Raw genomic sequence first — 27,202 nt, forward strand, 5'->3', positions numbered from 1 at the left:
CCCTCCTGTCCCCCAACCAGTGGGCACAGCAAAGCTGAGCCAGTTTCTCTCAGGGACCTGTCCCTGAACAGAATGACACAAGTAGAGGAAGCATCTGGACCCATTTACTGATGGTGACACCTGGGGGACATGGTCTAGGACAGCGGTCACCAGCTGGTAGTCCACGGATCACTGGTGGTCTGTGAGGTCCGGAAGGTTGGCGACCTCTGGTCTAAGAGGTTCTGCCCAGAGACCCCTGAGCCGCCCTAGGATCTGTCTGTCCCTCCTGCTCTGTTGGGAGGCCTCGCTGTCCACGCTCCTTTGGACTCTAAAAGCTATGCATTTAATAGAGGCTATTCATCCAATCAACTCCTTTTCTAAGTCAGCCAGAAGCGCTGTGTGTACTTGTAGTTAAAGAGCCCTAATTAAGGCCAGTAAGTGGTCCGAGGCCCCAGAGCCAGGCAACGGTGGAGTGAGCAAGGACAGATCAGCCTGCCTGGCTGCGGGCTCACGCACTCGGCCACTACCGCTGCCCTCTCCAGGGCCTGGACACAGGGACATAGGGCAGGGCTAACTGGCGAGGAGAAGAGAGGTAGTGGAAGGCGGGGCGTTCATGCCCATGCTGTTAGAAGACAGCTGAGGATACATGCCCTGGGTGGCTGGGTTGGTGTGGGGAGACCAGGGTACAGGGCGGATACGAGGGAGGGGAAGGGTGCGCAGCTTCAAGGCTGGGGAAGGGTACCGTTCGTGGCGCAAGAACACGTTGTTGAGATTGTCGTTGACGATGAGCAGCTCCTCTGTCAGCTGCTCGTTGGCGATGCGGGGGATGAGCTCCAGGACCCGCTGCTGCATGGCTCGGCACGTCCGGTTGAGCTCCTGCCTCGGAAGCAAGGAGGACAAGCATGGGCACCGGACCAGAGCGAGGCCATCTCTCCTGGAAGGGCTCTGGCCCCTGGTGACCTTGGAGAGCAGAGCGGACAGAGCAGCTCCAGGGGCTCCACAAATGAGCCTCTGAATTCCACTCTGTGCTTCATGCTCACATTCACCAACCAGCTGGCTCCGTGCAGACTTCAGAGGAAAGTTCCTGTCGCCATCTTTGCTTGTTGAAGGACAGAGCTGCCAGGTGGCCCGGCCGAACAAACTGCAGCTTCTCTGGGTTTATTGGGGTATTTTGGTTGCCAAAACATAAAAAATAGACTACAGGGCTCTAGCTGGTTTGTTCAGTGGATAGAGTGTCGGCCTGAGGACTGAAAGGTTCCGGTTTGATTCTAGTCAAGGGCACATGTCAAGGGTTGCAGGCTCGATCCCCAGTAGGGGGCATGCAGGAGGCAGCCAATCAATGGTTCTCTTTCATCACTGATGTTTCTCCTCTCTCTCTCTTCCTCTCCCTCCCTCTCTGAAATCAATAAAAATATATTTTAAAAAACACCCAGATGACTCCAACTATTATCAACAAACCCAAATTTTGAATTTTTGCCTTATTATTCACAGACTTATTTTTAAAAAAAATACTTTTGTTTAGGAATAATGTTAGATTTATAGAAGAGTTGCCAAGAGTTTCTGTAACCCTTGACTCAACTTCTCCCTAGCCTGGCACTTGTCAGAACTACGACATTAACACTGCTACAATGCCATAGGCTAAACTACAGGCTTTGTTCAGGTTTTCCGTTTTTCTACTAACGCCCCTTTCTTGTTCCAGATCCCACACTGCATTTAGTCGTCATGTCACTGACGGGCACTTTAAAAAAAAAAATAAATAAAGTTTGGCTTTTTTTAAAATTAATTTTTTTTCACCTGAAGATATGCTTTTTATTGATTTTTAGAGAGGAAAGAAGGGGAAGAATAGCAAAGGTTGGGAGGGGGACGGGGAGAGAGAGAGAAAGCAAGTGAGGGAGGAAGAGAGAAGCACTGATGTGAGAGAGAAACATCGATTGGTTGCCTCCAGTACGCACCCTGACAGGGGGATCAAACCCCAAACCCAAGTACGTGCCTGCAGGAAATGGAATCCACCACCATTCCGAGTATGGGATGACGCTCCAGCCACACCACCCTTTTTTCCTGGAAGCATCACTGAGACTAAACGCAGCCCAATACTAATTTTGGATCTTTCTGGATCCTTTTAATCCGCCCCCTCCTAGGTCATTCTCCTGGGATTTCCTTATCTGCCTTTCGAGTGACTTTCAACATCCGGTGGGCCTCCCTTCGCTTCCTTCCATGGCCAGGAGCACTTATGGCTTTGTTTCTTCTTCCTTGTCTACTCAAGAGCAGCAGTTGGAGCCAGGGCCCTGGCTTCCAATCCCAGCTCTGCTGCTTATCAGCCATGGGACCCTGGGCACATCCCATGACCTCTCCACCTCAGTTTGCTGACCTGGAAAATGGGGATAAGAGCCCCTACCTCACGGGAGAGGGTGAAGATTAAGTAAGTGAATGTGTATCAAGCATCCACATCAGAGCCTGGCACATGGGAAGTGCTCCAGGTCCCTGGGGCATCTCGCCTGCCTGCTCCAGCCATCACTCACTCCCACAAGCAGGGCTTGGGACACACAAAATTAACTGCTCTACAGCAGCCCTGCGCTTCCTAGCTCCCTCATGCCTCTCTCATAGCCCTCGTGTGGTCTTCATAGTCACATGTCCTTCCAACTCTGAGACTCTGCCTTTCCCCCTGCCCCCATCCAAGGGCAGGGGCACCAGGTCAGCTCAGGTCAGCCCTGCCCTCGGGAGCGTGAGGCTGAGCAGGAGACAGACCAAAATGAGACCATCACACCAAGCACCCCATCATCCCCTCATGGGTCCTGTGGCTCCTGAGCCTTGGGGTACCCCAGCTTTCTCGGTACCTCTATGAAATGACCTTCCTGGGAAAGGTGCTTTTCCCCAAACCAGCTCCTCCTACTTCAGTGCCCGACCCTCATCCCTCACCAGCTGGGGATGTGACTGCGGGAACATCTCCTGACCCACAGGAGCGAGACCCACAGCTCCCACCTGCCTCAGCCTGACACCAGCTGCTCTCTCATGCTTGTCTGCCACCTCGTAATCTGAAAGGTGGAAATCTTGCCTACCAGCTTTTTCTGTTTCATTTATCCATAGCTTACTCCAGACCAGGCACAGTTGGCAAAGCCTTGTCTCATGCCAAACTTGTACCATGAAGGCTATTGTTAGTGCAATCTTACAGATGAGGAAACTGAGGCAGGGGAGCTATTCTGAATTTCAATCTGATGGAGTCCCAAGTCCCTGGAGTTAGCCTCTCCTGTGGTGATGAAGGGGTTCAGAGAGAGCATGGGAACTAGGTGGGTGGGGAGGGAATGTGTGTGATCACATGAGCATGAAGTTACCTGGGGTGGGTGCGAGCTCACCTGTAGCAGCTCCAGGTCTGCGGGCTCTGCCTGGGTGGGCACCAGCTCCGTCAGCATCTCCGACATCACTCTCACGTTCCCACTCACCATCTCCAGCTCGCTGCGCAGCTTCCCGATCTGAAACACACCGTCGCCTGGTGAGAGAGGCCAGGGGCCCGAAGCCGATGCCACCCACAGCGACTGAGCCTGGTGCCACCAGCCGGGTGTGGTACCCACAGGAGCTGGCCTTCAGCACCCTCACTCAGCTCCCAGCCGCAGCCCTGCCTACTACGAGTGGGCTTTCCCCCACTCCACAAGCCCCCCTCACAGAGGATCTACAGTACCAACCTTTATCATCTCCAAACTGGGGAGCCTGGTGCAGGGAGAGGCCGAAAGGAAAGAAGCGGAGGGCGGATGCACCTCAGAGCCCGGCTAGAGCTCCAGGCTCCTGGGCCCAAGAGTGGCTAACGAGGCCCGAAGGACCTTCCGCCGGAGAGGAGAGTCAGCGGCCGCTTCCCTCTCGGGGGATGGACTCTCCCTCTCTCCTCTCCTAGGCCTGCTGTCTTGCTCCTGGTCTGTTTGTGGTTCTGTGTCCCAGACTCTTCTGAGGATGAGTCCCAGTACCACCCCCACCCACTTGCGGAGTGAGAGACAGACTTAGCACTTGTTACAGGGACATGACAGATTCTCAGTCATCAAAGGGCAGGAGGTCTTGGCTGGGGGTTCATGGTAATCAGGCTGCAGTCCTTTCACCTGGGAGAGGGGGCAAAGAGCTCTAAAATTAATCTGGCCGAAGCCCCTTTGATCACAGAACACCTCATGGGTCTTGTATTAAGTGGCTTACACCTTGGGAAATGCTCATTCGAGTAACTGAGTGGATCTCAGAATCTGAATGTCACCATGTAAATTTATAATGTCTGACAGCAGCTACCTTTTACCAACACCGATTAAGTGCCTCAGCGCACAACGTACATTGCTAATCTAACTTGGCCACCATGCCCTGCCAGCATGGCTCAGTGGTTTAGCACTGACCTATGAACCAGGAGGTAAATGGTTTGATTCCAGGTCAGGGCACATGCCTGGGTTGCAGGCTTGATCCCCAGTGGGGGTTGAGCAGGAGGCCGCCAATCAATGATTCGCTCTCATCATTGATGTTTCTATCTCTCCCTTTCTCTTTCTCTCTGAAATGAATAAAAATATTTAAAAAGAAGCACAAACTTGACCACTGTCTTATAAGGCACCTATCTTTACCGCAGGTGAAGATGCAGTGTTCAGACACAGACAGTGCATTCACACGGTTAACTGTCATCTTCCTAACCCGGAAAACATTAACTACATCCGGCCTCTTCAATGAGCGCTCTTGGTTAAGTGAGGGAAAAAACCATTTCTCACAAATCCAGCCAGTGCAGGGCACATGGGACCCAATTAGAGCCTGAGCTACATCACTGGGCGTCGAAGACTTAATGAGTCCCAGGAGACTACGGCTCTGAAGTTACACAGACGGCTTCGTTTTGTTTGGCGAGAACCTTCTGCACTACATGTAGTCAGTCTTCATCCATGCGGCGGCTAGGCCTCAGGCAAACTGCTTTACAATCATAACCGGCTAGATACATTTCACAACCCTTGTTCCAGTTTTCCTGTACCTTGAATGGTCTGTCCAGTTAGGAAAACTTCTCTAGCAATATCTGTGACTCTGGGAGTTGTTTTTATGATATCAAAGTACACAAGTTGCTCTTCAAACAGGTTGGGGCTGAAGGGCTATCTGGTGAGCTGGTTTAGAGACCTTACAGTACCATTTTTGTCCTATTACATACCTGTGCCTTTCTCACCGGCACTCAGCTCTTACACTTGGCTGACATGATAGGTCTGAAGTCTGCAGAACGCCTCCCAGGGACACCCCGGCAGTGCAAGGCCCTGACCCACACCCCTGCAGCCGATGACCAAGCACCCAGCAAATGCTAGCCTGGCAGTGGATGTCCCTCACAGGGAGAGCAGCGTCAGCCCCCCACAGACTGCTCCTGGCTGATGGGGGTTAGGGGGAACACGCTGAGGGACAGAGGCTGACTAAGCCATGTGACCCCTGGTCTGAGGAGGGTGCTCTTTCCAATCTCTCCCAGGCCCTGGCCTGCCCCCGGGAACCTTACCCTATGCCCCCTCTTCTCCAGGCTTCACGGGAAGCAGCAGGATGCAATGCAAGGGGTTTTCAGGATTATTTGTGTGGATGTTTGAAACTGCTTTTAGCCAGAACCTCTGCTCAAACGTCACTGAGCACACAATGACAAGGACAGTGGAGCTGCTGTGGGCGAAGGGGTCCCTGCAGGCACTTCCCCTCCCTGGCGCTGCCCGAGGGGCTCTCCCAGAACACACTTGGAGGCTGGCTGACACACAGGACAGAGCCGGCCTGCAGCCAGACAGACCTGAGCTCGAACCCCAGCTCTGTCTCTGCTGAGCTGTGTGGCTCGAGGCGAGTGACTTTCTCTCTCTCAACCTCCTCTTCCAACAGGAGGAACAACAGGCACCCGTGGGGCTGCTGTGAGGACCAGCGGAGGCCCCACAGTCACTTTCATTCTGACAGGGGTCTTCCCTGACACGTGAGGAGCAGCCTCCACCGTGCCCCTCGTGGCTCTGACCCCAGCTCGTTTACCTGCTCAGGGGTTGGCGTTAGGGGTGTGTCGCTGGGGAGTACAGCTGGGGTGGACACAGGAGCCGCCTGCTGGCTGGGATCCCCACGATGAGAGGCGTCAGTGCCCACAGAATTCTGTCCGGATGGTGTCTCTGAGCTGAACACGGTCTAGAGGGCAAACGACTGGATCAGCGAGGCCCGCAGGGGGCCCGGAAAGAGCCCAGAAACCAGCTGGTGACTGCTCCTGCCTCCCCTCCCAGTCCCCGAGTCTCCTCACCCGCTGGGGTGTGTGGATGGGCGACAGCATGTCTAGGTCAGTCATCGGGAACTCCAGGCCCTTCCGCCGCAGGTCCTCGTAGACGGCGACGACGCCTGTCAGGTCGGGCGAGCTGCGGAACGCGTCGGCCCAGGACTGAGGGGACAAAGGGACATGGCAGGTAAAGCCCTTGTAAGCTCACCGACCCTGTCCCAGAGAACAGCAATTCTGTCCCTGAGCTGCTGGTCCTTTTACATCACTCTGACACCCCACTCCACAGCAAGGCTCAACGCTGACAAGTCTCCCCACACTCTGAACGTCCAATCAACAGACAGCCCAGGTGGCCCCAAACAAGAAACAGACCGAGGCGGCAGCAGCAGCAGCATCATCGGCACCTTTCTCCCTGCCCCACCCAGCCCGCCAGCACTCACCTGGATGAGGTTGAGCACCTTATCGTGCACGATGGTGGGTGGGTTGTTCTTGGGCAGGATGGTCCTCACCAGCACGCCCTCCACGAAGTCCTGACTGGCCACCAGCACATGGAAGCGGTGCCCACAGTTCTTGACACAGGTTTCCAAGACCTGGTGGCCGGGAGGTGCCCGTGAGCACCTGTCAGAGGAGGGGAGCACCCAGGGCCCCAACCCCCACTCTGCTTATGTCCCAGAGTGCCTGCGCTTCCTGAGATGAGACCCAGCACTCGGAGAAGCAGGGACAATGTGGGATCCGGGCTGGCTTACTGGGTGGCCAGAGGCCCTTTGCTAAGTGGCCTCAGTACCCACAGAACCCTGTCCTAGGCTCTTTCTGAGCTGAGTCCAGCCTGGAGGGAGGTGGCTCTCCAGGTGGAAACCAAAGGTGGCTCTGTCAGGTGGTGACCCTGTGGCGAGCTTCCCTCCAAGTGCCTTCTTCTTATTCATAGCAGCAGCTGCCTTTACTTTTCAGCGTGGGGGATTCTCCTGGACATAAGGCTGCTGTGGCAGAGGCTGGCACAGAGCTCTCAGCCCCACTCCCAGCAAACCCGCCCCGGCAGCCAGCATGCGCACCATGCCTGGCTCGTCCTATTGGGAGCATTTGTTGTATGTTCGTTTTTCAGGTGGGACGTCCAAGTGCCAATCAGCACCCACCTGCGCCTGCCAGGCTCCTGCCCCAAGTGTGGGCTCACCCTCAGGCCCTCTGGCCCGGGCTCTCCACGGCTGGTTCGGAAGGACGGGGCCTCCGTGTGCCTGCTCGCTCACCAGCCAGTAGATTGGAGAGAACTTTCTCCCAATGGCCTCTCCTGCCACTCTGTGCCCGCCAGCAGTGTAGCCAGGACAGCACTTTGCCCAGGACCCTTCCTTCCCAGCCCTTGGAAGAGGGGCCCCTGGTGGCTAGGAGTCCTGATGGGCCCAGGGAGCCAACCCAGTGGCTCTGGCTCGGCCATGGCCAGGCAGCCAGACTGGGCACTTACTGTGAGAGCCAGCATCACCTCGTGGAAGTTCTTATTCCCCGTGATTCTCTTCTTTATTGCTCGAAAGGCATCTTTGGGACTGGACAGAGGAAAAAAGGAGGGATGGGCTGAGGCAGGGGCCTGAGATCAGGGCTCTGGAGACGGGACGGCTCCTGTGAACTGCCTCCCTGTTCCTGTATGTTTTCTGTGTGTCCAAGCTCTAATCACATCACACCCCCCACCCCCCAGAGTCCTTGGGTAGGTCACCAGGATCCGTGGCAATGACTCAGTGTGTGGTCCCCGGACCTCCTGAGTGGGGGCATGTGAGAGTTGGTTAAAAACGCAGAACCTTGGACCCACTCTCAACCCCTGAACCAAACGCTGAGGGGATGTGGGTGCTCACCACGCCCCAGGGCTTGTGGTACAGACTGAAGAACCTGTGACTGTAGGCAGAGTCCTAATGCCTGTCCTGCCAGCTCCTCTGCCCATCCATCCTTCCCCTCACCAGGTCCTGGGGAAACACTGGTGAACAAGACCACGTGGCCCTGCTAAGCTCAGGGAGGTGAGGGTCACGCCCGCTTTGCTCGCTGCTGGGTCCCCAGGCCTCATGCAGAGCCTGGAACACAGGTGCTCAAGTCAATAGCAAGCACCTGAGGGTGAGCATCTGAGCCCTTCTCAGTCAGTCTGCAAGGACCCGCCGTGATGTCAGCTCTCCTGACTGGTCCTGACTGCCCGATGCAGTCACCCACAGCCTCTCTTGGGCTCCAAGCTGGGTGCCCTGCCCACTCCCTGCTGCCCCTCTGTCACACAGCGCGGCCAGGCTGAGAACCTCTCCCAGGACACCTGGACTCCCGGTGGAGAAAGGAGAGGGAAACGAGATCCTGCTCCACTGCTGACCCCGATTTTCCACAAGAGGCTGTGCCTGGCTGCCCTTCCTGCTGGGTGCTCCCCAGCCCACTCCCCACCCTTCCTGAATTTTCTGAGGACAGTGGACGCAGGATCCCCGCTCTGCCCCCCTCAGGGCCTTGGGCTTATGGCTAGAAGGACTGGAAAGAGTTAAAGTGACCTGCCCAGGTCCACGGCTGGTCAGTGTGGGCGAGTGCTCCCCCAACCCCCGTAAGGCAAGCTCGGCAGGGCTGCTGGGCGCTGAGCGGGACACGGTGGCCCGCACACTGAAAATGCTCGGCCACACTCAGCTCTGCGTCATCGCACTGCCCTCCCCGTGATCCCGAGCCTGCCTGTGGTTTCACACGGTAAGGAAATGAAAGTCTGTTCTTGCTCGCTGAGGAAGCCGGAGTCCCTTACACACTCCAGCCCACAGAACGCACAGAGGTCCGGGGGCCACCTCGTCATCTGAGCTGCCAGCTGGCCCTGTCCTGGGAAGACGCTGCCCAGGTGACGTCTTAGGAAGACCTGCCCGGCTGGGTGCTGCCGAGAGGCTATGGGCGGGAGGCAGCTGATTTATGTTCTCCCCCCACCCCCCCTTCTCTTTCTCTCAAATTAACAAAAACATTGTTTTTGTTAATGGGCAGGAGCATCCGGGGCCACGGGCCAGCCGCACACCTGGCGTCTCTGGGCCTCTCACCCATCTGCCGAGAGGGTTGACAGGACCATGGCTCCAGATGCTTGTTCCTGCCCGGGGTGGGGCTCAGACGACCTCTGCAGCCCTCCTGGCCCCGAGGGGCACACGGGGTCTGCCTTTTCGCACAGAGGTGGGGGGGGGGGCTCTCGGGCCGGAGGCGGGTGCAGCAGGGGCGATGCTGGCTGCAGCTGGCTGTCCCGCCTGGGCCCCAGCTTACCCTTCCTCTGTCTCGTTGATGATGTCGCAGATCTCCATGTTGAGGGCCCAGTCCTCGCTCTGCAGGGAGCCATCGGTAGCTTTCTCTGAGGAGAGGAAAGCACAAGTCACAAAGGCGTGTGGGGTCCTGGATGATAAACTCAAACGGTGGGGCGTGGTGTGGTGATGGGGATCAGGAGGAAAGAGAGGAGAGGAGGGAGGACAGTGGATGCTTTCTGGGAACCGAAGATGGGCCAGGTGCTGTGTAAGCTATGCCCCAACGGGGTCCCATTTTGTCACTTAATTCTTTTTTTTTTTGTCACTTAATTCTTATTAGAAGCCACACTTGGCTGGGAGAGCACTGTCCTGTGACGGCTGAAAGGCGTGGCTCAGAGCACTGAGCGGGTGAGCATGAGCTTGAATCCAGCAGCGCTGGCTTCAGAGTGCTTGTTTTTCATGTGCTAATATAGAGGTGTATGTTTTGTTTTTTTAAAAATAATGTTTTTGTTAATTTTAGAGATAGAAAGGGAGAGATAAACATCAATCAGCTGTCTCCTGCATGCCCCACATTGGGGATCAAGCCCACAACCCGGGCAAGTGCCCTGACCAGGAATTGAACCCATGACCTTTTGGTGCAGGGGATGATGCTCAGCCAACTGAGCCACACTGGCCAGGGCAATACAGAGTGTTTTGTTTTGTTTTTATAAATGAATGATTTCGCCTGGTGTTTATCACAGGAACAATGATGGGCGGACACTCACACATGTTCTTTAAGAAGCGAAATGCTGGCCGGGACCGGTTTGGCTCAATGGATAGAGCGTCGGCTTGGGGACTGAAGGGTCCCGGGTTCGATTCCGGTCAAGGGCATGTACCTTGGTTGCGGGCATATCCCCAGTAGGGGGTGTGCAAGAGGCAGCTGATTGATGACTCTCTCTCATCGATGTTTCTAACTCTCTATCTCTCTCCCTTCCTCTCTGTACAAAATCAATAAAATATATTTTTAAAAAAAGCGAAATGCTGTCCCTCCACTCAAACACGCTATCCCTCTAGATTCTTCTCCGACAGTGCAGCTTTTATTTATTTATTTAAAAAATATATATATATTTTAATATATTTTATTAAATTATTTTTTTAACAGAGAGGAAGGGAGAGAGATAGAGTTAGAAACATCAATGAGAGAGTCATCGATCAGCTGCCTCCTGCATACCCCCAACTGGGGATGTGTCCGCAACCAACGTGCATGCCCTTGACCGGAATCGAACCTGGGACCTTTTAGTCTGACGCTTTATCCACTGAGCCAAACCGGTTTCGGCGTTGCAGAGCAGTTTTTAAATACGTCCCACCACAGCGCGCATGGACGATTTGTCTGCTGCCTTTCTCAGCCACATTCCATCACGCACGTACCCCTGGCTGGTGCGTCAGGCACACACATGCACTTCTATCGTGTGTAAGTGTGTGACAAAACAGGACTTCATCAGCGCTTTAAGGTTCAGACACCAGGGCTGTCTCCCTGGCTCCCAGACCCTGGCTCCAGGCGTGAGCGCTCACACCCGCCGGGCTCACGCGCCCGCTGCCCCCTCACGGTCAGCCAGCTCTCCCCTACCAGGAGTGCTCAATGACTGGCACGTGGAACGTGATGTGATGGCACAACCGTCCTGCAAGGGAGGCGGGCATCGCCCTGCTCACAGGGAGACAGATTCTGGGGCTGCACAGCTGCTGGAGGTCAGGCCTGCTCACACGCTGGGGTGCATTGGTGGACCAGATGGACATGGCCCCAACCCTACGGCGCCCAAAGAGGCTGGGGCTCTGCGCCCAGGCTGTCAGGACAGAGCGGCTCTCTCTCTTCCTGTGTGCCTGGGAAGGCCCTGTTCCAGCCAGGCAGGCAGCCCATCCCATCCTGTAGGGCAATCCCTGGGCGGGCCAGCCCAGCCCAGCCAGCTCCCTGGAACTGTGGCTTCTGTGACCCTGGTTTTGAAACTGGCCTGACTTCATTCCACCCTGAGTCCTACCTTGGGCCCTGCAGCCAGATGGATGCTAGGACAGCCCAGGACACATGCCGGGAAGCTGAGGCATCCAGGTAGGGACCCAGGGGCAGGGAGGGGTGGCTGTATTCCCTGGATTAGGCCTGGGGAGGGACGAGGAAGGGCTGCTGAGAGATGGACTTGTCCACCCTACCATTTTGTGGCGTGTGGCTTCTTTGTGTCACACTCTCCACGCTTGGGGGCTCACACACTTACTGAGCTAATGGGAAGAACCAAGGATGGACAGGCCTCTCTGAGCAGAGGGCGGACCTACTCTGGGGTTGGGGGGCGGTAGCTAATCACCATGTAGAATTTGCCCCCTCAGAAGCCACGTCTCAGTGACCCCCACAGGCTGGAAGGATTAGTCACCCGACTCCTGGACTACTCTGACTGGCACAGCCAGCTCTGACTCCCATCCTTCCATCTCCTCACCCACTCCTCCATGCCCAGCCGGCCTCCACCCACTGCGCTCGGACCACTGCCTCTTCCTCCCATCCTGTTGGGAGCCATCAGAGTTGGGACAAGCAACTCTGTCTTAAGGAAATAGAATTAAGTTCCTTCTAGCAGAAGTTATGCGGTGCTCTGAGGGTTTGGCCAGAAGATAAGATTAACCTGCAGCTTAGCATCTTCCTGCTTAGCATCTTCCTGCCACTTCCCCTTCCTGATCCTCCCCCCCTAGATAGCCCAGCCTTGGAATGTTGCACCTTGGAATGTTACGAAAAGACCCCTCTGCATAGGCAACCCTGCCCCACTTTGTTTCTGCTGTATAAATACAGCATTTCAAAGAATAAAGTTGAGGCTTGATCAGAACCTTGGCTTGCCTCCATTCTTTCGCGTTCCTTGTTTGCTTCATTCTCTTAGGTGGTTCCTGCGTGCCCCCGTTGTTGCCCCGAGGGTCGGGACACCATCCATTCTCCCTGCTGCCCACTCTAAACTTTCTGGGAGTTGAAAGTGATTATGTCTGTCTCAGCCCCGAATCCTTCAAAAGCCCTGAGCGCCCAGCCAGGCCTCCAAGCCCTTCCACAGCAGCAACACTTTACTTCTCATGTTATGCACCACAACACCAACACAGCAGCTGCTCCCGTAGTGTGACTGATCCTCACACATGTAAGGAGCACATTATCACCTCCACCAACTGAGGAAACGGAGGTGCACGGCTGTGCCAGCTGGTCAGGGAGGAGTGGCCACGGGAACCACTAGCCTGTCTCACTCAGGGATCAGGGCTCTGCTGTCCCAGAGGGCTCCCTGGACCACACAGGCAGCTGCTCCTCCTCCCGGACCCCTGGCTCCACCAGCAAGCCTGGAAGTAGCTCCTCTATCCGATCCCTTACGACCCCAGCGACCCCTGAACATGATGGACACCCCTCTTCTCCCGGGGGAGAGGGCATGGGGTTGGAAGGGGTTAGGGGGCAGCTGGGATATGTCAGGATGCCATCCCGAGGAATCAAGATGGGTGCAGAGGGACCTTGAGCACGAGTCTGAGCACAGCTGGCAAACTTTAGTCCTCAATGCCAGCACTGGGCAGAGCCATTCAGGGGATTGTGTGGTTCGGGGGGGAGGGAGAAAAAGGGGAGTTTCAGGCAGACTAAACAGGAAGGGGAGAGGAAGAGGAGAGAGACAGGCCCATCTGAACAATTTCAGCAGACGAGGGGGTGCCCAGACCAGGCCCGGCCCTTCCACCACACACTCCTTCCTCCTTCCCTTCAGGTCTGGGATGGACAGGACTGGGGAGACTTCCTGAAGGAAGAGACCATGAGCTGGTGTGTCCCATTAAGGGCAAAAATTTAAACCCACAGGAATCTGGGATATTAGTTTTGTTTCAGTGTTTAACCACAAAAGTAACTCAGCTAGCTATTTTAAGAAGGGGGAATAAGGAACACGGACAATGTCGACCCGTTCCCAGAGAGTGACAGCTGACTTCTGACCTCTGAGCTGTTGGTAGCAACCTTCGAAGGCCCCGGAAGCAGTTCCGCTCTTGTCCCAGCTCCGAGGAGGCCAGGCCCCACAAGCCTCCACCAGCCACTAGCCCCATGTTGTCAAGGACTGGCTGGCCCGTCTCTCTGCTCTCAGATCACTGCCTCATGATACTTGAACAGTAGCCTGTCCTCCCCATGCTGGGCCTGGTCAGACACCACCTCCTGGCACCGCCTGGCACCGCGGCAAGCGCAGTCAGGTGGGGCAGTGTCATAGGCTAGTCTGGCCACACGTTGTCACTCAGGAGACCATGGGCAAGGACCCAAGCCCTCTAAGTGTCCCTTTTCTCATCTGTCAAACCAAGATAAGGCTGACGGCTTCGCGGACATTGACTTGTCAGCCAGACAATGTCAGGGAAGGAGCAGTGACCAATAGCCGCGAGGCACCATGACCTGACTTGGGCTGAGAGCAGGAAAGAGTGGCCACCAAAGACACGTCCTCACCCACCTTATGTGGGCGGCGGGAGGGCAGGATGCCCAGTGCCAGGGAGGGGAGGGAGGTAAACCCTGGCCTGTGTGGCCCTAAACTTGTACACTCTCACCCTGCTCTGCCTGGAGGATGTCTCTTCTGCCTTGGTGGGCGCTGAGCTCTTGGGGACATCTCTCTCTCTCACCAGCCCTATTGTCTGGTGGGGCAGAGAACAGGGGTTCAGTCAATGTTTGTAGAAGGGCTCGCTGAGCCTCCAGATGACCTCGCTGCTCCAGGTAAATGCTGAGTCCCCTCCCCGCCCCCACCCTGGATAGCACTCTCTGTTCCACTGACCCCAAGCTCCCCCTTTCCACTCCTGAACCCCTTGATACTGGGATGTTTCTTACAAAGGATGACCTATCAGAGCTCTGTTGGCAGCCTTTTCTTTTTACACCCATGATGTCTTAGATTCAATGACATGGGGTTTGTAAATAGCGAGCGAATGCCTTACAGGCCATGCGGAAAGCAGACCTAGTCCCACCAATTCCCTGACCTGGGGACAGGGACAGACCGGGCACTGGTTGACCAGGTAGAGAAGACAGCTGCATGCTGCTCAGCTCTGGGCGGCTCCCACAGGCCCTCTCCTGAGAGCCCCCTCTTCACGCACAGTCATTTCCTTTTTAGTCATTTCCCATTTACTGATGCCGTTTTTCCAGCGTGAAAGTCACCTACTCATATCACTCAAAGGACCAGTGACCCTTTGTGAAGATTTCCATCTAGTCTTGACTGTTTTCAGACTCTAAAAACACACCGGTACAAGTTTTAAAAGTGTATAATAGTATTATGGTTATGGCTTGTTTGTCTTAAAATAATAACCCTATTCTATAATGTAGACACACACTGAAATATTGATGAATGAAATATGATGTTTGAAATCTGTTGTAACACCCGTTTACTTTCCCACCCTCCATCTGCCTCCGCCCGAGTGTCTCTTAGCCCCTCCACTCTGGCATCTGCCTTCTGCATGTCTTCTTCCTGCCATCTGTCCCCCTCTCCGCCCTCCCACTGTGCTCCCTGAGCTGCTGTGCGTGTCCAGTTCTGTGCCAGGTGCTGCAGGAGCAAAGGTGGAGAAAAGAATCCCAGCCCTTGAGGTAGTCCTGGAGGTCAGGGTAACAGCTGGACAAGCATTCTCAGTGCAAAGTGGACAAGTGAGAGGACGGAAGCCAGTTCGGGGTCCTGTGGAGCTGCGAGGAGGGTGAGCACCGGCGAGGGCACCGGTAGGTTCAATAGGAGGTGCCGTGGGAGTGAGCGCAGAGCATGAGCTCTGCTCCAGGTGGAAGGCGGAGGAGAGGCATGGACTGCGCGAATGAATCAAGGATGAATCAACAAGGGCGGTGGGAAGGAGGGCCTGAGGGACTGGAAGAGTGACCTGAGGGAGGCTGGAGGTCCCAGGAGGAGGGAGCAGCCAGGGGAGAAGGGAGTGGCAGCTGAGGCAGAGGGACAGACCAACCTCAGGCTGGAAGGAGGAACTCAGGCAGGCAACCACACCAAGCCCCACAGTGGCAGCCGCCTTCCTGGCCTCCCCGAGAGCCATCCCTTCCTTCTCACTGCCCAAAGCAGCGATCTCATACCCTGGATGCCTGACCCAGAAGTGGGCAAGCGGCCGGTTCTGATACCTGGGGAGTAAGGGGACATCTGCTGGGTGGCACTGCTGGGACACAGGGCACAGCCAGGAGGGGAAGCCTTTTCTCCCCCCTCTTTCCTTCACCTCGTGGGAGGCAGGAATGGGAGCATGGTGCCTGGAATGTGAGCCTGGGAGGTGGCTAGCTTGGACCAAAAAAACAACATGCCAAGGACAGAGAAAGAGCCTGGATGTTAAAGACATCATTGACTGTCACACCGACCCTGAAACCACCCGCCTTCAGACTTCTTGTTAGGCAAGCATCGCGAGTGGTGGAGGGTTCGGCCTGTGGGGGCTGGGTCCCTGTCACCTGCGGCAGAGGTCCCCTGGCTTCCCCACGAGACTGCTGCACTCTGGAATCGGAGCTACCCTGGGCCTCACAGGCGCCTGTTGGCCAAACGTTGGGTGGAGATCCAGCCCAGCCCTTCTCCCCACTTCCTCCTCTCACCCTGGCCTTCTGTCGTCAGTCCTGCTCCTTCAGGCTTCTGTGCTCCTTCCAGGAAGGTGCTGTTCCCTCCCCACCCCTCCATCTCACCTCGAGCACCTAAGCTCAGCTCAAGGCAGACCTCTCCCTGTGGAGCCTGCCCTGACCCCGCAGGGCTGCTCCTGCACTCCGGGCCAGCAGCATTTCCACAGACCACAGGGACAAGCTCTGGTTAGTGCGTTGGTAAAATATCTCTATAGTACTGATTTCTTTGTCTCTCCCATTAGGCTGTGAGCTCAAGGTGGAAATTATAGCTCATGAATCACCAAATTCTCCACACTAGATGTGACTGGGCATGTGACAAACCTGCAGTAAATGTTTGCTGAATGACTGAATGACGGATGAAGCCATGTTCACCAGCACAAGAAACCTTAATGACACTTTAATTTAAATGAAATCTCCCCACCTTTTGGACCCCATTGATTCCTTAGTGGCTTATGTGCAGAAACCACATCTTCCTTCAAATGAGCAGCCCTTCCTGATCTGCCCCCCATGTGCTATCCTCTTCCTGTGAACACTGCACCAGGACCTGCTCTCCAGAGCCTTCCCACTCTGACCAATCCCGCTGGGACGCAGGCCAGCTGGCCCTCCATCCGGAAACGCGGTGTGGGAACTGGCTTACCTGCTCACGCTGGAATGGGATTGTATCAGGGCACCTGGAACTACATTAGATATTCATTAACCCCACCGCACGCAGGGGACTCCAGGAGTCTGTTGTGAAGATACTGTTCCCTGGTCCATGGTGTTCAGCTTTTCTAGTCTCCTCGCAGCTAGGAGTGGCCCTGTGACCTGTGACCCCGCTCTGGCCCCTGAGACATACGTGGAATTCTCTTGGGCAGCTGCAGCTGGGACCTTGCCTGCTTCCTGCTCTGGGAGGCAGCACCAGGATCAAACCATGTGCTAAAGGTGTGTGTGTAGGGGTAGGGGGTAGGAGGGAAAACATAGACAGAACCATCATGAACAGACTCGTTCTAATCTAGACAGACCCAGACATTTTCACTTAGAAGGAAATCCAGCAGGTCCCTTTCAGTTCTGTGGGGAAGCAATGAGGTAGCCAAGTTGGGGTGTGGGATCTGGCCATAGACATATCCCAGTTCAAGCCCTCACCAGGGGTGTGCCTCGAGTCAATCCTCCGGCCTCACTTCCTCCTCCGCGGAATGGGACTAGCTACAAATGAAAGAATGCACTTTCAATGCTTGCTATCCTATCTAGCACACAGCAAGCACTAAAGCAAACATTTTCCATTACAAATGCAGATTCCCCCCACCCCCAGCAAAACTGTCTTGAAGTCAACTTTTTATTTTATTGGTTTTTTACAAAGAGGAAGGGAGAGGGATAGAGTTAGAAACATCGATGAGAGAGAATCATCGATCAGCTGCCTCCTGTACACCCGCTCCTGGTGATGTGCCCGCAATCAAGGTACATGCCCTTGACCGGAATCGAACCTGAGAGCCTTCAGTCCACAGGCCGACACTCTAGCCACTGAACCAAACCAGTTAGGGCTGAAGCCAACTTTTCAAATGAACGGCCCTTTCCAGACCAAGCTTGGAAAGTTGCACCAGTTTCCTAAGTTGCTGAGCAGTCTTTCTTCAAACCCTGGCTGCCTCTCCCCTGCCATTTTGTAACCACAGGCCGCAAGAGGAACCCTAAAATACTCTACAGAAGACAGCCCACAATGTCAAAGCTGATGTAACAACTACAGTATCCAAATGAAAAATACCTCGGTTATTGTAAGAAGTCTTTTGTTTTTTATTAATGTTTGGAGAGAGAGACATCGGTAGGAGAATGGAATATCGATAGGCTGTCTCCCACATGCCAGCACTGGCATTTGAGCCTGTAACCTGGGCACGTGCTCCGATTGGGAACTGAACCAGCAACCCTTCAGTGGACGGGAGGACACCCAAGAACCAAGCCACAACAGCCAGGGCAGGTGAAGGAGGGTTTTAAAAACCTATCAGATAAGAGAGAGCAAGGCTGTGAAGCAGAGGCTTGAAGTGGCTGGCCAACATGTATATGACATTCTTTTTTCCTCCCCTAACCTGACCTGTGTGTGAAAGATATTAGTGATTAGTGATATTCCCCCCCCCCTCTCTCTCTCTCTCTCTCATTGGCTCATGTGATCAAGTCCAAAATCTACAAGTAGGCCTGCGGGCTGGAGACCCAGGGGACAGACTCAGCTCAGATCCAAAGGTCGCCTGCTGGCGGGGTTCCCGCTTTGGGGGAGGCCAGTCTTTTTTCTAGGCTTCCCACTGAGCGGCCGTGGCCCACCACTATACTATGGAGGGCAATCTGCTTTCCTCAGCATTAATCTCAGATAAAAGCTACCTTCACAGAATCCTCTAGAATAATGTTTGTCCAAATATCTAAGTCCCATCGCCCAGCTAAGTTGCACATAAAGTTAACCACTCCAGGGGTTTACAGTAACCAATGCAAACAAGCTCCAGTCCAACAGGGGACAACTCTGTCCATCCTTCAGTTCTCCTTCAGCTGTCACCCTCATGCGGTCTGGCTGGCCCCCATGTCCGCTCTCCTCCCCCTCCCTTCCGTCCCTGATCTAATGCCTCACCAGGAGCGAAGCCCAGCGTCTGTCTTCAGGTCTGCGCAGCAGTTTGGCTCTCCATGGCACTTGTCAATGCTCCATCGGTTGCCAAGGTTCCCACAGTCCATCAAGACATCGGTCCCTGCCGAAACCGGTTTGGCTCAATGGATAGAGCGTCGGCTTGGGGACTGAAGGGTCCCGGGTTCGATTCTGGTCAAGGGCATGTACCTTGGTTGCGGGCATATCCCCAGTAGGGGGTGTGCAAGAGGCAGCTGATCGATGACTTTCTCTCATCGATGTTTCTAACTCTCTATCTCTCTCCCTTCCTCTCTGTACAAAAATCAATAAAATATATTAAAAAAAAAAAAAAAAGACATCGGTCCCTGGGAGGTTTTGTCACTTGCCTGGGGCACATTTAGGAAGGGGTGGAGCTGGCATTTAAACCCACATGTTCTGATGCAGAAGTCCAAGTTCTGACCAAGTGCTAGCTAGGATCATGTTAGATGGTCTCACGGGCACATTTAAAGACATTTCTAGAGTTAAATATTCCATTTAATGTGGACTAAGAAAAGAGCATGAACTAGCTCATCCATGTAATGATTTCATAGATATAATTACACAGGAAGAGGCCGAATTTAAAAAGGTGAGCCAACAAAAGGAAACACCATAAAAATAAAACTGGAGGCAGCCTGGGGCAGATATATAAAACATCAGGCGGTGCCCGGAGGAGGAGCCTGGAGAGCCTCGCCTAGATCCAGGGCCCTGGGTGAGGAGGTAACGAGTTAACTGGTCCCCAATCTCCCTGCTACTCATGGGTGATAGCCCCAAGCTAATTAGAAGACACTGAGGGATTTTGTTTTTTTCCTCCATTAAAATCAGAAGAGCGGAAATCCGGGACTTTACTCTTATTTCTTTGAGCTCAGTGAGGGAACAAAACCTATTCATCAGCTCCATCCACAGGGCAGTAAAAGGCTCCAGTTCCCAAGGGAGAATCGGTTCTCCCCACACCCTGAAACCTGACTTGTGAATGTGGCTGCCACCCAGCCAGTGACTGCTCTCTCCCAGTCACGCCAAGGCCAACACAGGCTGCACGAGAGTCAGGGCCCTGGGCTGGCACCCTGGCTCTGCCACTAACCCAGACTGGGCCCCAGCAATGAGGACCCACCAATGAACACGGGTAACAATTATGGACACGGGTAGTCTGGCAGGCACCATGCCAAATGCTTCACAACATGACAACACAACAACCCCGACGGATAGGTGCTATTATTACCCTTACTTTACAGGCAGGAAACTGGAGCTCAGAGAGGTTAAGGAACTTGCCCCAAGTAGCAAAGCTGATGCAGTCTGAACCCGGACTCAGACCATGTGGTCTGGCTCAAGAGCCCTTTCTCGACATCATTCCCTGTGACCCTGAAGACAGACTATGGCTCTAACATGGCTCCCGCACTTAAGAGATCAAGGACTCAGAGCTTCCTGGCACACTGTGGGAAAGGGTGGGGATTCTGACTCAGGGGGCCCACAGCTGGAGTGACCTCAAGCATCTCTGATGTGGGCGCCCCAGAACCCCACTTTGAAGAAACTGTCTTCCCAACATTCCGTCTCTGGCCAGCTGGTCTGACCCAGAGGCCTGCAAACTAGGAGCCCAAGTGCCAAATTTGGTGTTTTTATAGGGCCAATCAATGAAAGAATGGTCTTTACACCTTTAAATGGTTGGAAAAAAATCCAAAGAATAATAATATTTCATCATGTGAAAATTACATAAAATTCAAATTTCAGTGTCGAAGGTTTGCTTGGACACAGTCACGCTCATTCATAGACAGATGCGGCCGCCTCTGCTTCTGTAATGTAACGGCAGAGTTGGGTAGTTGCAACGGAGGCCAAATGGCCCACAAAACCAGTAGTACTACTGATGCTTTACAGAAAGTCTGCAGACTGCCCTAGTCCACGCAGGACTCCTCTTTATAGCCCCCCTTCCCTCTGGCCTCTGCTTTCACACTTACGGGGTGGAGAGCTCACTACCAGACAAGGCAGCCAGACCCATCTCTGAAAGGTGGCAGGGACAGCTATCTGTGCTGGCATCGGACTCCCTGAGCCGTGTGGAATCAGCGCTATCATTCCTCCACAATAGCCATCAGTTCCTCTCTTCCCTCTGGGATCAATCCTTCCCTGTCCTCACCTGTCCCCTCAGTTGTTCCTCACTGATCGCCTGGGGAACAAAGGGAGAATGGTGGGTGGCTCTGCTACTTTTCAGACGAGGTGTGGGTGATGCAGAGGGAACTTGGCGGGAACAGAGCTGGAGCTGGACCCAGGATTCCTGCCTCCCAGCCTGGTGGCCCCTCGACAACGCTGCCAGTTTGGTTTTTAGCTCATCATTCCCAAAATGGCATCCCAGAGGGCCCGAAGTATTCTCTCCCTAGTTGGCACCTGTGGTCTCTTGTCCACGATTCCTTCTTGTGGCTCAGCTTCTGCGGCTCCGAGAGCAGCTCTCCCTGACCTTTGGCCTTCTCCCATCCACCCCAGGGTTCATTCATCCTTAGACTCTGAGACCTCCCATCACATCCCGTTCCCCTATCCCAGTGACGGGGGGGCTGGTCCCCAGGGTTGCCCACATTTAAATTAGTCACTGCTGGTGAGCCCATTGGGTCTCTGGCTCAAAGACCCAGCGGTGAGGTGACAGCCAGAAATTGAAAATGGATTGGTGGGTTGCCTTCTGAAGTCGGTCTCTAAAAGGCGGCCAGTGAGTGTGTCCTTAGAGAATACCCTGAAAAGGTTTTGAAATCCTTGGAAGAAGACAGCTGTGTCAACAAGTGCCTAGTCCTAGTTCTCTGGGATCCTTCCAGCCACAGCCTGCGGCTCCTGGGAGCTCTCCTACTCTCAGGTGAGGGAGAGGGACTGGAAACACGCGTCAGAGCCAGGAAAGCTGGTCTGTAGGTGGAACAGTAGCTGTGGACCTTGAAGGGTGGGACTGATGTTAATTTCAACCAAGCAGCGGCCAGTCAGAGGCAGCGTGATGAGGGTGCGAGAGGAGCAGGGCTCTGTGTCAGGCGCCCACCCTGATGAGCTGTGAGGCCGTGGGCAGTGACACCTCCCCTTGGGCTTTTGGTGAAAAGGGGGAAGATAGGCAAGCATATCTTGTAGGGCCACCGTGAAGAGTCATACCAAGAAGACTAGCATGGCATGTGGCACGTGATGTTTGCTCACAAACTGTTACCTTCCTTTTCTCCTAACATAATGGGGCAGTGCCCTGTTGGTGTGATGATGGTGGCAATAATACAAATGATGTTGGTGACAGCAAGAGCTACTGTTTCACGCACACCGGCAATCTCTCTCCAGGAATATCTCACTTCATTCTCACACCCACCCTGAGAGGTAGATGCTGCTATAACCACCTTTCCACCGAGGAGGAAGCGGAAGCTCAGCGCACAAAGGCAGACAGTGAGGGAGCCCCTGTGCGGGGGTGCTTCTTGGAGAGCACAAAAGCGATGGTTGGACTTGAAGGGGTCAGAGAAGACCTCAGGGGCCAGGTGGCGATGCCTGGGGTTTGAAGGGGGCACGGAGGGGCGGGTGGAGGGAGCAGCACCGGGGCTCTGTGAATGGGATCCCTGGTGAACACCATTAGAACCACTGTGCTTGGGAATGCCAATTCTACGGGGCTCTCCTCTCAACGGGGACAGAGTCGGCAGCCTTGAGATGATTTTACTCCTGCAGTTCGCAGACATGCAAGCAGCTACAACTAGGTCACCAATAATCACAGATATCGGTGGTACTTCTGCTTCTTTATCTTATAAGAAAAAATATGGAATACTGAGAGCATTAACTCGATGGCTGATATTCTTCATTTAATTTTACTTTTACAGCCTCTTCTGCTTTGGTTCAAATCTCAGTGGCTGCGGAGAGTTCATCTCAGCTTTCCTATCATTTCACTGGGATCCTGGGTGAGTCACACTTTCCAGCTTCCCCTCTCTGGGCCTCAGTGTCCTGTGTAAAATGAAGGCCCAGCCAGTGTGGTTCCTGGTTGACCTGTGAACCAGGAGGTCCCGGTTCGAAACCTTGTTGATGGCATGTAGGAGGTACTCAATTGATGATTTTTGCAGCTGATTGGTGATTCTCTCTTATTGATGTTTCTCTCTCTCTCTTTTCTCTCTCCCTTCCTCTCTCTGAAATCAATAAAAACATATTTTTTAAAATGAAGGCAATGGACTGGAATAGATTTTCAATGTGGTTTTCAACCCAGTGTCATTAGCATCCCTGAGACCTTGTTAGAAATACCAATAATGGGCTTTACCCCAGATCTCTCGGGGTGGGTCCCTGCCTGAGGTGTTTTCATAAGAGAGAAGAGCCGCAGGGTAAGGACCCTTCCAGCAGCAAAACTTGGTTTGTGCTTTAAGGCATTATGATTTAGAGCCACTCGCAGGCGTCTTCAAACTACGGCCCGCAGGCCACATGCGGCCCGCAGAGGAGTCTGATCCGGCCCGCCAGGTTTTTTGGGCAGTGAGCGCAGCCGAGGTGTTACAGTAGGAATTAGTAGTTCATATAGTCCGGCCCTCCAGCTCTCTGAAGGACCGTGATCTGGCCCCCACTTTAAAAAGTTTGAGGACCCCTGGGCTAGAGTATTTGTTGCCCAAGGAGGCAACCCTGGATCAGCGTAAGGAGAGAAGCTGTTTTCTTTGACCACTGAGGCCCAGAGTCCAGGCGAGCTTTTCTAGGAACCCTCCGAAAATTGGCTGGCTTGGCCAGATTTTCTTTTTTATAGTAAGTCAGTCTCAGATTTGGCATGTGATGAAAGCAGCCCCATTTGTATAATAGTTGGGGAAACAGAGATGAAAGGAGAGCTGCCTCCTCTTTTCAGCTCCAACACAGTGACTGGGGGGGAGGGGGGGAAATTGGGGGTGGGTGGGGACTGTGTGGGAGAGTTGGGTGGAGGCGGTGGTCCTGAGAGGACAGGCCCCCCTCCCTGATCCAGGAGTTTCCTGGTGTGCATATCCTCTGCTGCCACACCCCTCTTGGAGAGGTTTGATTACAAAACCTCGGAAGAGCCATTAACCGAGCCACAGCGGCGATTACAACACAGAGCTGGTCGACAGGCGTAAGTGAGGTCTGGCTTCCAGGACAGTACGTGTGCAAAGATCAAACGTTCTGTCTAAAAGATCAAATTTTCCCAGTCTGGATATCAGGCTAAAAACAGCAAAAAGACGAAGAGAGAATTTCACTGAACGGCCTGCGGTTTCTTCCTGCAAGGAGGCCCGGCCAGGCCGTTCCTGGGTGAGTGTCAGCTGTTTGGGCCTCGGCCTGTGGGTGCGAAAGAATAACCTGCAAGACCTATTGTCCAGCTACTTCTAGGGACAGCTCTCTCCCCTCCCTGCCCTCCCCTCCTCCCCCGCCCCCAGACTCACTTGTTGGTATTTCAGTAACGATGATAATAAACATCACCTCTTTCTTTTTATAGAGCACTGGCCATGTGCCAGGCACGGTTCTAATGAACGAGTCCATCTCCACAACAACCCCACGGAGACAGGGACCATTATTATCCCCTAATTACAGGAGAGGAAACCTAGGCAACGGAGGTAACGTCACAGAACCAGTCAGTCTCCCGTCCACAGGGAGTCAGGAGTCAGGAGACCTGGGCTCTGAGTAAGCGGTGCCAGGGCCGGGGCGTCCGTCCGGCGGTGCCATTTACTGGGGAATGAGGGAGGCGCCATCAGGTGGTTCCTAGGACCACTTCCAACCGAAGCCGGTGGGCGCGGGCTGCCGAGGAGGGTACGTCCTGAGGCCTCGGGGTCCAGGACTGGCCGCCTGGTCCGGCGGGGGCCGAGGAGGCAGGGCTGCCCAGCGCACCCCGCCCCGCACTCTCCCCTCCCACAGGTCGCCGCCTGGACGCCAAGCCCTAGTCTCGGATCCCAGGAGAATGGACTCGTGGCCCTTCTCAGGTATCTGTGTCTGGAGGGCCCGGCGAGCCGGGAAAGAGAGGGCCAGAGACCAGGCGCCGCCGCGACCAGGGTTCCGGGAAAGAGACGCCGAGGCATCGAAGGAACCAACGACTGAAAAACCACGTAGTCCCTTTAACCCTTCAAACTTTCTCCCTGGATTCGCGACCCCGGCAGCCGTCCGTTGGCTGAGCCGCGAGAGGACCCGCCCTCCCTCTCCCCCTACTGGCTGCTGTAGGCACCCATCACAAGCCGAGGCTTCCCAATGGGCCACGGTTCTTATCAATCAACAGGGGGCGGGGGAAGGGGCGGGGCCGGGTCTGGGAGAGAGACGCGCCAGCCTCGTTCCTCTCCCGGCCTCCCTCCGGGGTGCGGCTGGGGACCTCGGGCGCCCGAGGGGGTCAGGCCGGGCGCGGAGCCTCGCGGCAGGGCCCGGCGAGGCTCCGGGGACTCACCGATGCGCTGTCCCACCGGAGAGCTGAACGGGTTCCCCAGGAGAAAGTCCATCGCCACGGCTGCCGCTGCCACCAACCCGTGATATCAGCTGACAGCAACCGCCAGCGCCGCCGACCCGTCACGTGACGCGCCGGGCTGGCCCGCGAGGAGGCGCCCGCGGGGGCGGAGCGGAGCGAGTCTGGAATCGGACACGGGCCCCACCCCTGAGGAGGGTCGGCACTCCGAGGGGGAGGGCAGTGACCTCACGGGGGCTCACTCGCCGTCGACGGACGTCACGCACGACGTAGGGCGGCAAGGAGCCCGGGGGCGTGGGGCTCTCTAAGCCACGCCCCCAAGGTTTAGGGGGCGTGGCCTGGCGATGCTGTAACACACCTGGAAAACCGGGTCTCAGACCGGAGCGGTGACTTGGCTAAGGTTGCAGAGCCAGCTCGACGGCAGCGCTCCTTTTTTAAATGTCTTAGTCCTCGGGACGTCACCGTGACTGCACACCCACCGAGGGGGTAGATACCCTCTCTGGCCTGTTGTCTCCCTGTCCTAATAGGACTCTTCCTATCGGAGTTTGAGGTCTCCCAGGTGCAAGCCGAGGCGTGCCTGCAGCCCAGATTCACTTATCTCAAATAGGAGACAAGAGCCAGGAGTTCGAGCTCCCTTGACAGAGAGCCAACTCAATAAATTCAGCTTGGGACGGGCTAGCAGAGAGCACGCAGATGTCGCGAATGGTGCCTGGGATTCATCTCTGCCATTCATTTACGGTGTGATTCAAACAGCTTCCCATATTCTCGGGATGCTGGAATTAGTTCAAGGACTCTCAACTTTTCTTTTTTTGAGGTCACAGGCTTTTTTGAGAATTTGAAACCACGAGCCTTTCTGAAAAGGCAGAGATCCAATATAACTTCGGGGAGTTTTGGGGCCCCCGAAGCACAGCTGTTGACCCCAAGTTGAGAATGAAGGCTCTCAGAGGCCTTTCCCAGCTTTGTAATTCTGTGTTCTTCAACCTGCCAGTCCGGGCCATGTTTCAGATGTCACATTAGACGCCAGATCAATGGGTTGTTTTTTTCCTCTAAAGACCCCAAAAGAGACAATAACCACTGTTTTGATAGTATGGGACTTTAGTATTTATTGATCAAGTTTGTGTGATTCAAGGCTAGTAAATTGACTCTGCAGAAATTTAGGATGATGGAAAATCTAATGTGAACTTATAATCATTACTGCGTGTTAACCTGTTTAACAAATGTTAACCAGTTTAAGGGCAAACTTCTTTACAATATAAAAACGTTATGGAAATCATAATTGCTGTGCTTTGAAGTGTTTTAATAATGCATGTGAGACTTAATAAATAAATGCCTTTCCCCCTATAAGTCTAGATGCTTCATAAGGGCTGGAATACTATGTCTGCTTTACTCACCACTGTTGTCCAGCACAATAACATGGACATTTGAATCAATCTACCTTTCAATAATGGTTTTTGGACTATAAGGGGAGATGTACATTAGATGAACTTCTTGTCAGGTACCATTCATATTTTTCTTCATTTAAGATTAGTGCTTGGTATAAGAATAACCAATGGACACAAAACTCTGGGGAGGGAGGGCATGTATAGGAATTGGTAAGATATGTACACATATACCTTAATAAAAAATGAAAAAAGATTATTGCTTGGTTGTATGGAACTTCCTTTGGATTCTTCAATTAGTTTGTGTGGGGTGATTTACCGTAAGTTCTTGCCTTCCTACATCATCACTCTGGTTTAAAGTGATTATGATATCTTGGTTTACTGCCAAGAACAAAATGGCCATAAGGTTTATCCTTCATAGTAAAAAAGCAGAGACAATCATGTGACCCTAAACAGGGAGTGGATCACATTGAAGTATGGTAGCAATCATCTCAGGTAGAAACTGCTGTTTGGGTTCTGTACTTATTTGTTTGCTAAGACAATAGAAAGTTATTTTGATTTTCTGAACTTATGGATGCTATCCCAATACTCCATTGATGATCGTTGGAATATCCCATTGATTGTGATCTCACGGGTCATCGAAGCAAATTCTTTTGGGGACCAGGACAGCTCAATTATCCTAAATTGCGTCAGTAGCTACAGACTGTTGACTCAAGTGATCCTGGAATCTGGACAGCACAATTATTCTAAATTGCCCCGATGGCCCCAGATAACGTGTTTCTGTTGATTCAGTGATTTGTAGATACTTTAGATAACTTACTCAATTTTGCTTCTGTAAAAATGCTTTTCTCAAAACAGGTTCCTCTTCCAGACCTAAAGAAAGGTCTTAGGTTTTCCTACATTTCCACATTTGCTAAATACTATAGATAATA

The 27,202-nt window shown here is 53.9% G+C and overlaps 1 protein-coding gene and 1 long non-coding RNA gene across 4 annotated transcripts in view; one reads left to right on the top strand and one right to left on the bottom strand.

Moving 5' to 3' along the window:
• TOM1 (target of myb1 membrane trafficking protein) overlaps positions 1-25,451 on the bottom strand; it is a 36,071-nt gene extending 10,620 nt beyond the window's left edge. For 2 of the 3 annotated variants that reach the window (XM_036458812.2, XM_036458811.2), the window contains exons 1-8: positions 24,877-25,451; positions 9,410-9,494; positions 7,632-7,710; positions 6,619-6,768; positions 6,209-6,343; positions 5,953-6,099; positions 3,330-3,446; positions 722-855 (exon numbers count right to left, since the gene is read on the bottom strand). In XM_036458812.2, coding sequence (XP_036314705.1) covers positions 722-855; positions 3,330-3,446; positions 5,953-6,099; positions 6,209-6,343; positions 6,619-6,768; positions 7,632-7,710; positions 9,410-9,494; positions 24,877-24,928 — 899 coding nt within the window. In that variant the 5' untranslated portion in view covers positions 24,929-25,451. The remainder of the gene's footprint in view (positions 1-721; positions 856-3,329; positions 3,447-5,952; positions 6,100-6,208; positions 6,344-6,618; positions 6,769-7,631; positions 7,711-9,409; positions 9,495-24,876) is intronic. The other variant, XM_036458813.2, reaches the window with a different exon arrangement.
• LOC123653121 lies at positions 23,369-26,233 on the top strand. Its single transcript, XR_006742751.1, has 3 exons — positions 23,369-23,759; positions 23,946-24,078; positions 25,706-26,233. It is a non-coding gene; the product is annotated as an uncharacterized LOC123653121 (long non-coding RNA).
• The last annotated feature ends 969 nt before the right edge of the window (positions 26,234-27,202 follow it).

The sequence above is a fragment of the Pipistrellus kuhlii genome, unplaced genomic scaffold (genome assembly GCF_014108245.1).
Source record: "Pipistrellus kuhlii isolate mPipKuh1 unplaced genomic scaffold, mPipKuh1.p scaffold_m20_p_3, whole genome shotgun sequence".
NCBI lineage: Eukaryota > Metazoa > Chordata > Mammalia > Chiroptera > Vespertilionidae > Pipistrellus > Pipistrellus kuhlii.